We start from the raw sequence: 9,899 nt of genomic DNA, 5'->3' as shown, positions 1-9,899 counted from the left end.
TAATGAAAGGGGCGGGGCTAATCGTTAGTGTGACTGCAGGGAGGGACTGGAAAACAGTAACTCCTGTGAGTCATACTGAATGATCCGAAGATTCGGATCATTTCAAAGAACGAGTCGAAATGATCCGATTCACTTTAATGATCCGAACTTCCCATCACTAGTAAAGAGCGCTAGATCCATGTTACCCACAATCCTTTGCGGGATGGCGCCATCAAAGGCACCTACCGAGGCCCCGCCCAGCAACAGCGACCAAGACCCGGATGTTAAAAAAAAACAAAAAAAAAACAAGGACGCAATGATTACTGAAAGCAAGAAGGAACCTCTGGAGCCGCTCTGATGTCATCAACTGGAATGTACCACCATACGCAATCAAAACAGGGGAGATCTGAAGCAGGTTTTATTTATTTGTTTCCGTAGGAATCGAAGTTTTAAAGGATAAAGTAACCCCAGGAAATGTATCGTTGGATTGTTAATAGAAAATGTAAAGTGAACTTTGGAACAGAAGAGTGCGCGATGTGGAGAAATCTGCCGGTTCCGTGTCGGTCCCCATTTTGCTGAATGGAGGGTTCCGGGTAAAGCAGGTCGACGTTGATCTCCGTTAAAAACAAAAACAAGCGCTTCTGGCAGACGGCCCGCTGTGTTGGAGTGGTAGGGCTGTCACGGAGCGGAGAGACTGGTTACGGTGTACGGTCGCACATTTGCCGGTACCGAGTTCCTTGGGGCCAAAGGCTATTGAGGAGTTGGGCCTAGGTTCTAGGGGCCCTATATTTGGATCGGTGTGGCGGGGGCCGGTCCGGCCCGAGCCGAGGAGCTGTTACTGTTGCTGTCTGAGGAAGAGGAGGCTGCGGTCCCGGGGCCCCCCCGCCCCGCTACACTGGGCCCTGCCACCTCCTATTCCGGGGATATGGATCAGTGCGTGACGGTGGAGCGGGAGCTGGAGAAGGTGCTTCAGAAATTCGGGGGGTATGGACAGCACTGCGAGCGGAGCCTGGAGGAGCTGATCGAGTATGCGGGGGGACTGAGGAGGGAGATCCTGCAGGCCTCAGGTAATGCGCGTCTGGACCTAGAGACACAACTCGGGGTAGCTTATAGGTCAAGGGTCACAACTGGAGGTGGGGCTGACCTAATAGGCCGAGGGGGCACTGCTGGTAGTGAGTGAGTAGAACCAAGGGGCCACAGCCCGGGGGGGGGCGTCTGTTTACTGGCCAAGGGGCCACAGTTGGTGTGTGTTTACTGGCCAAGGGGCCACAGCCGATGTGTGTTTACTGGCCAAGGGGCCACAGCCCCTGTGTGTGTGTGTGTGTGTGTATGGGGGGAGGTTAATAAGCCAAGGGTCACGGCCGGCTGTGGGGGACACCTGGTGGCGGTACACTGAGCTGAGGGGCACATGGTGTTGACAGGGAGATACATTTGGACTCCTGCTAACAGCTGCTGCTGGGGTCACAGAACGTACAAATGGCCTTAATGTTTTCCTCCTTGTTCAAGAGATGACGAGTATGATGTCACGGGGAATGAAATCGATGAAAGCACCCAGAGGCGGCAGGGGTCGTGGCATTTGTAGCCGTCACACTTACCCAAATGATGTAAAAAGTCGGTTTGGGGAGTCCGTGGAATGTCACGGAAGGGGCCACGGGGATTGTCAGGGAAGGGTTTGCATGAGCGATGTCACAGGAGCCTGGGGGGAAATCGGAACATGTGGGGGCCACATAATGTCAGGAGGAACAGGGAACCTCAGGATGGATTTCATTCTCCGTGTTCACTCGCTGGTGAGTTTTCAGGAACACGCGTACCCGTGAGGTTGGATTCATCATGCCTGGAAATCTAGCACAAGATGTGCAAGCGTGTCTTCATATGAATATCATGCCTATCATGCATACAACACGCAGAATAAGCTTAGAAAGTTTACAACCCAGCTCGGGATCTGATCTGAACGCTCCGAGCGCTTTATTTTTATTATTATTATTTATTAACAATCTCTTTCAAACATAGAACGTGCCGGCAGATCAGACCCGTTTGGCCCCGTCTCCTCAGTCAACTTCTGTGAACATGTCTGAGGAAGAGACCTGAGAGGCCTTGAAATCTTGCATCACAAATCTTCTTAGTTGGCCAATAAAGGTGTCAACTTGGCTCCTGTGTTTCTGTGGCTAACACGGAACCAACTCTCGCCTCGGGTCAACTTCTGGAAAGCCTCGGACCTCAGTCGTTGGTTTCATCTTAGATTCAGGAGCCATATGCCCATTCTATGCTATTTATATCTCTATGGTATTAACATCTACCACCTCTCCTGGGAGGCTGTCCCTCTCATCTACCAACCATTTCCTTGTGTATCCCTGAGAGCTCATGTGATCACACGCTCCACGCCAAGGACTCTCAAACTTCATCTAGATTCTAGTGTATAAATTAAACAGTCCCCAGCGAGGACGTTGTGTGATTATCACAATGAAGCGTTAAACATGCTTTCAGTGTGTTGTTACTGGCTTGTGTCATGTGACTCGCGCTGTTCTTTTCAGCGTGACACGCTCTCTCGTATCTAATATTAGAATATGAATTGTTGGCGTCGCGCCCCGGCACTCGCTCTCCGCATTGTTATTGTTTCCTTAGCGGATCTTCGTTATTCCTGGTCTATGTCTCTTTTCTGTCTTAACTCTTTGAGCGCTAGACGGTACTGTTCACCACGCAAGCCCTTGGCGTTAAACTGGCGTGTCAGTCCGCAGCATAGGCCGGCACCGGACCTCTTCGCTTGTTGTAGTTGACCCAATCTCAAGATTTGTGGCTCATCCACTGGTCAGATTCACAGAGCGCCCTGTAGTATGTGGGATGCATAACAGTTCCAGATTCCTTTCCATGAGTTAATAGCGTGATGGGAAATGTGAATGTGGTCACCCCACCTCCTCTGTGTCCTTAATCCACGGGATTTGTATGTAAATTACATGTCGAGCTCTAACCACCTATTAGAATCCGCTATTAGACGGGGCTGTCGGGCTGGTTGTTCAGGGTATTAATTGATTCTCTTCCTGGTGATGCTCACGCTAATTACATATTAAGTTGCATGTTTGATAAGGGCTGGCCTGAGCTGCCTGCATTCTTCTCCTGTGCTCAGGACGCATTTGGCGAAAACATATAATAGCTTCTCGCAGGCAGGGTTCCACAACGCCCTCCTTATAAACCTGCTGAGCAGAGCCCTGTGTGGGACTGTCTTCTCGCTCCCGCCACATATGTGTCCAATCCCGCCCGCTCCCGCCACATATGTGTCCAATCCCGCCCGCCCCCTTACCTGAGCTGCAGATTTCCCGCGCACTCCCGCAAGGCTGCCTTCGAGTTGCTCCCTCAGTGTCTCTTCTCTTGAGGAACACAACAGAGTCACGTGATTTTATGTCTCGTCACATGACTCTGCTCCGTTCCTGCTTCCTCTGGACGGAACAAGAGAAGAGACGCTGTGTGTGAGCGACGCAAAGGCAGCCTTGCGGGATTACCAGGACCTGCAGGTACATTGTCTGACCGCCCGCAACACCAGCAAGGCCTTGTTTATGTACTTCCAGCCAGACCCGCGGTGTTGAAATAATGCTACGTAACCCAAGTATATTGTAGTATAACCCGCTTAGTTCTTTCATCAGTGGTCTTCTGGCGTGGAGGGTTCGTTGCTAAATGGGACCCTTAATCTTCATAACCTGATCGCCCGGTTTGGGAGTTCAGCGGGTGTACGCTGCGTCGGCGGGTATGGTTGTGATGCCGGGAAGGTATTGCGTGCTTTTGAATGATCTTATTTATAATATATATTCTTCCTTAAACCAGACCAAGAAGGGGAGCTGTCCGGGACGTTATCGCTTGTGCTCACCCAGTGCTGCAAACGGATTAAAGACACGGTGCAGAAGCTGGCCTCTGATCACAAAGACATTCACAGCAGCGTGTCCCGGGTGGGGAAAGCCATCGATAAGGTACGCGTCCACCCCGTTATGAATTGTATTCTCCAACCACCGCACCTTTTTAATAGCATAATACTGAAGGCTTTGGGAAAGTTTTCCCCTCCATGCGGCTGCCGTAGCCTCTCCAGATGTCTCGTTTATTTGGGAGATCCCCAAGCTGGAAATCTATTGTATACCAAAACATGTGTTTAACTTTTACGGAATATCTTTCTTTCCTTCCACAAATTGTGTGTTTTTTGTTTTTTTTTACGGCTCTTTACACTAATTCACCTGATACGATGGTATTTACAAATTAAAATAATTTAAATTAAAATAAACAATATATACTTTTTTTTCCCTTTTGTTGGTGTGATTATTCCTCTAAGTGAGCGCGGTCACCCTCAGGGTATTTAAATGCCTGAACTTCACTTGGGGTATTTAAATAATGACATCACAAGAGGATCCCCTCATTCTGTGCACATTGGTGGCAGAGGATTTCACCTGTTTCACGTTTACAATGCCGTTGTCGCCAGTGTAAAAATGCCTGAAGCGTCTGTCTTTTTTTCCAAAGAACTTTGATGCGGACATCAGCGGTGTTGGGATCGATGGGTGCTGGCAGACGGACAGCCAGCGGCTGCTCAGCGAGGTGATGGTGGAGCATTTCTTCCGGCAGGGAATGCTGGATGTGGCAGAGGAGCTATGCCAGGTACACATCTCAAAGGTTGCCACCCATCGCTCGCTCCAGGCTGTTAGCGGCTTTGGGGTTAAAGTACGGAGAAGCTGTCTGCTGACCAAAGGACGCGGTGTTGCCCAAACTATTTGTTTAACTTTTCTCTCCCTCTGCTGTGTTGACACACGGCAGATAAAATGAGCAATGTGTATGGGGCACCTGATAGGGTTTTCGTGGGCAGGCAACAGAGACGTGTCTCCTGAACGCCCTTACTGTGCTGCTTAGGTTGGTTTCAGTGCCCGTCCAGTAATGTCATGGTGGTCTATCCCGGTCCACTCGGTTGCATGAACGCCTGTGGCTATCACACTCCTGTCATGCCCAGGCAATCGGTACATGCTAGAACCTGGGCCTGATAGGAGTGTGGTTTCTGTCAGCAATCACGCTTATCACGCTAAGTCAGCCAGCACATGCTGGAATCTGGGTATGCCTGGGCATGAAAGGGGTGTGATTGCTGATATATATCATATATTTTATATTATTTTTAATAAATTTGTGTCTTTTTTGTTTTGTTTTATATTGTGGGGGGGTCATTTTCGGTTTGGGCCAAGTGAATGTTGAATTTTCGGTGCATCCCTACTTTATACCATTATTAAAAGCTCCAAATTCTTGTCACTCCGTGTTTGAGATCTGTGAGCTCTATCGAAGGTAGATGCTCGGAGAATTACATTTGGGGAAAATGCGTTACCGCAGACATAGTGGTTGTTATTAGAATTCTTACATACCAAAAACATTAGGGACATAAACTGGTTTATCTGAGACCGCCTGAGTGAGAGTATGAAGAATTCTTACCGTGACTGCCTTCTCTCCTCTCTTTTGAATTGTGCCTCGCGCTTTTGTTTTCCTTGCATTCCCCCTTCCTCTGACTATCTGTGGTAAAGCATGGAGATACGGGGACTGTCCACCTGCCGCCCCGTTCTTTTCTCTCGGACTCTCTGTTGCTTCTTTTTTCCTCTAGGACTCTTATTTTGTTACCCAAGTCTATCTCATTATAGAGATAGTGCTTACATGCGCGATACATTACATTTCATATGGTTGCTGTACAGGCTCACGTTTTCTTTCTTCTATCCCATTAGGAAGCTGGTCTTTCTATAGATGCGAGCCAGAAAGAACCCTTTGTGGAGTTAAACCGGATATTAGAGGCATTAAAAGTCAGAGTGCTCCGACCTGCCTTAGAGTGAGTTTTTTTTTTTTTAATTTTTTTTTTTTTTGTTTGTTTTATTCTGCTGGTCTTGCACAGCAAACGGCACTGCCCTGTAATATGTATTCTTGCATTCTATGTGCAGATATATTTAATTTACATAGCTTCCTTTTACTTTTTACAGATGTTCATCCCCAATAATTACCCAGCCGTATCGCTGTAAACCATACCTCTTGTCTACAGTGGGTTTTTTAATAACGTGTTTACGTTCTCCTCGTTCCTGCAGGTGGGCCGTAGCAAACCGAGAGATGCTGATGGCTCAGAACAGCTCGCTGGAATTCAAATTACACCGATTATACTTCATTAGCTTATTAATGGGAGGAACGGCAAACCAAAGGGAGGCGCTGCAGTACGCCAAAAACTTCCAGCCTTTTGCTGTAAATCATCAAAAAGGTAGATATTCATATGACCGGCTTACCTTATACACAGGGGGGCGACGCAAAAGTGGTTTAATCTCAGGGTTTTTTTACTGATTTTTTTTGAATGTAATTAACAATGTTTTATATATAAACATTTTTTTTTTTTTTTTTTTAAATCTTTAATTGATAGGGCCCCCCTGCCATCAATAGTCTGTATTTTTCAGACGGCAAACTGATGACTTGATTAGGAACTGCTTAAAGTAACGGTCTAGAACCCCGAACCATTTCTTTCATTCCTAATGGAGTCGATTTTTTTTTTCTTATGACGGCTGGATTGTACCATTTAATAAATTCATGATACAGAAAAGCCCAGTTCCGGCTGTGCAATGAATGCCGTTAGCTGCTCCTCGTGCTTTTTAGACATGCTCTGCTGTGTGTTAATACTTTTTTTTTTTTCTGTTGTGTTTTTTTTTTTATGCAGATATCCAGGTTCTTATGGGTAGTCTTGTGTACCTGAGACAGGGCATAGAGAACTCCCCGTACGTTCATCTGCTCGATGCGGATCAGTGGGCAGACATCTGCGACATCTTCACCCGGGACGCCTGCGCGCTGCTGGGTCTCTCTGTAGAGTCACCTCTGAGTGTCAGGTAATAAACATACAAAAGCCGAACGATATGGTAATGCCGGACGCCTGCTCCTCCATCCTCCTACCTACCTTTCTCTATCGTTAATAGGACATTATGAATGAATACTGATGAATGAATGAGACAAACCAAATCTACCTACAGCTCTGCATTTAAATAGCGACCGTGCAGTAAATAAAACCGCAGACTGACCCGTGGTTTATTGTATTTGGGTTGGTTTTCTCTGTTTTCCTTGAAAACATTCCCCGCTTGTAAGCTTTCTAATTATCACGTTCAAATATTGTCCACATGCAGACATCTCAGACTCTCATTCTCTGCGCCAGCGTGGAGTATACCGTGGGGATGGATTTTTTTAAATTGGACAGAATCGTAGCCCAGTACGTAGCTGCGTTTTGGCCGGGGGGTGACGGTCCCTTTAATGTTTCTTTTGCAGCTTTTCGGCGGGATGTGTGGCACTTCCAGCTCTTATTAACATTAAAGCAGTAATTGAACAGAGGCAATGCACTGGTGTGTGGAACCAGAAAGATGAATTACCGGTAAGTGTGTGTTATACAGAGAGACCTCGTATACAAGGTCCAGAAAACATACCCCACACACTGTAACCTGTAGTCGAACGGTAAAAAAGGAAGCTTTAAATATAGAAACATGGACCCTATCGTTTTCCTGCTTCCAATGAAAGCTTATTCCGTTATGTGCTTTCATGCTATACGTTCTAGCTGATCATTTACATGCTGCAGACAGCTCATCGAGAAGACTGCTGAGACCTCTGTGGTTCACTTTTTATTCGTGCATTCTCTGTGCTGGACCGATAAAAATGTTTGTGTCCACAAGGTTGTATTCAATGACCACGAGTTTCCATTGTTATCCTCAATGGGCTTTTGTAGAAGGTGTCCTGGCCCTACACCAGGGGCGTCCAACCTGTGGCCCTCCAGCTGCTGCAGGACTACATCTCCCATCCTCCTCAGCCAGCCCCTTAGCTGAAAGAGCATTACGGGAGATGTAGTCCTGCAGAAGCTGGAGGGCCGCAGGTTGGACACCCCTGCCCTACACAATACATAGGTAACTTCTGGTTTTCCAATGCTTTATACAGAGTCCTATCTGCTGTTATAAATGGTCTGCAGCAACGAGCTACTCCTATAACGCAACAAATGTTCAACTCTTCTGCAAAATCACAGCTTAGTAAATACACCCCTGAATAAACCGTATGGAAGCCCATGTCTCATTGATTACCCCCGTCAGCTGGTTAGGTGTTATCCCATTAATATGACCCCTATAGAGCATGCAACACAATTTGGTTCTATATATAAGGTGTCCATCTCAACATCTGCAGCTAATAGAAGAGCCTTTCTTAGGCAATTACATGTTTCTCATTCTTAACCCTTTACTTTCTCATTTCATTCCTAGATTGAGGTGGACCTTGGTAAAAAATGCTGGTATCATTCTATATTTGCCTGCCCCATCCTTCGCCAACAAACAACCGACAATAATCCTCCGATGAAACTAGTTTGCGGGCACATTATTTCCAGAGATGCTCTGAATAAAATGTTCAATGGTAGCAAGTAAGTTCCTTTGCAGTAATACCGATGCCAGGGGGGGGGGTGGAGGGTAATCGGGGGTGGGGGAGTGGAGGGTAATCGGGGGTGGGGGAGTGGAGGGTAATCTGGGGTGAGAGGCATTGCGGCTCGGACATGAGTCTCTAACGTTGATGCTTTGATGCGAAGCGCGTTGGAGCGGCACCCTGCTTAGCATTCAGTCTGCTAAAATTTCTACAAGTTTGCTGAATTAACTCTTCGCTCTCCCTGCAGATTAAAATGCCCGTATTGTCCCATGGAGCAGAGCCCAGGAGATGCCAAGCAGATCTTTTTCTAAACTGATGGATTCCTTCTGCTCTTGGTGGCCTCACGGATTTTTTTTTTTTTATTATTATTATAATTATTATTTTTTGTGCACTCAGCGAAACCTGAAAAGATTATTTTATTTTTTTTCTCCCACCGTATACAGAAGACCAAGATCGTTCTTGATTTGGTAAAGCCAGTTCTTACAGAAACTGTGCCAAACGCGTAACGCCGAACCCGCCGTGTTTCACGGCGTCCTCAAGTTTGGCGTCTCGAGCCACTAAGTCATTTAAGCCTCTGTATCCGACCGAGCTTATAGCACCAGCAGCGGTCAAACAATGCAGGTTTTTCTACTTACAAATTAAAATTGTATATCTTTTTATTGACAAATCTAAAGAAATCACCCGGTCTGTTCTTAATTCCCCTGCCCTTACCCCCTATCATCCGATTGCTTATTGTCAATAACAGAGAGATGTTGTGGTTTCTATTGTACGGTGTGTATATATAAACTAAACAATTCTATGGAGAAGTATGACAAAGACAATAGTGCTTATAGAAATTTAACTTGTATTTTTTCGCTAAGAGTAATGGCTGTTATATGCTGTTTTCATTCAAGGATCTTTTTCTTTTTTTTTTTTTCCTGCTGTACTTAAACACAAAAAAGAAATGTACATAAAAAGAAATAACCCACCGTGTATAATTTAAAGAAGAGTGACCCATTATGCTGCTAGAATACAATGCGAGGGTTATATTGTGCTTTAATTAAGAAATGTGCGTGTGACCAGAATATTCAATAAACTGAAATTCTGATTATGGATATGAACGCTTCTTAAGCTTGTCAGCTGGTAACGGTAACGCTTATTATGTATGTATTAAAAAAAACAAAACAAAAAAAAACATTAAATCTGCTGAACCAATGTTTTACCAAAAAGTGCCAAAGGGGAACGCAAAGACTTTTTTTTTTTTTATTCCTCGAGGTAAAGAATGTGTCTGTAATAGAATGTACTCGTTATTACTATAATATACTCATATAATATGTACTTGGCCTAGACTTCCTGAATTTTAGTAAAAAATGATGGCACGTGGAACAGGCAGGCTACCAATGAATGTGGATAGCTTAGTTGGGGGGGGTCACTAGGTTAATTGTATGCAGTTTATTAGTTATGTTTACATGACAACCTGAGTCAAAAAGTGAAATCAGCTTTAAGATGATGTGTATGAAACTCTATTA

General features: G+C 45.7%; 1 protein-coding gene across 1 annotated transcript; it reads left to right on the top strand.

Moving 5' to 3' along the window:
- The first annotated feature begins 232 nt into the window (after positions 1-232).
- RMND5A (required for meiotic nuclear division 5 homolog A) lies at positions 233-8,716 on the top strand. The gene is made up of 9 exons (XM_053458152.1): positions 233-1,046; positions 3,793-3,935; positions 4,474-4,608; positions 5,706-5,806; positions 6,057-6,223; positions 6,671-6,836; positions 7,267-7,369; positions 8,238-8,392; positions 8,639-8,716. Exons 1-9 carry the CDS (start codon positions 905-907, stop codon positions 8,700-8,702), a joined length of 1,176 nt encoding a protein of 391 aa, XP_053314127.1. The 5' UTR covers positions 233-904; the 3' UTR covers positions 8,703-8,716.
- Positions 8,717-9,899: the final 1,183 nt, after the last annotated feature.

This window comes from Spea bombifrons, chromosome 1, assembly GCF_027358695.1.
Source record: "Spea bombifrons isolate aSpeBom1 chromosome 1, aSpeBom1.2.pri, whole genome shotgun sequence".
Classification (NCBI taxonomy): domain Eukaryota; kingdom Metazoa; phylum Chordata; class Amphibia; order Anura; family Pelobatidae; genus Spea; species Spea bombifrons.
Note: the sequence above shows the minus strand (reverse complement) of the source record. Positions and strands in the feature narration are given on the sequence as shown.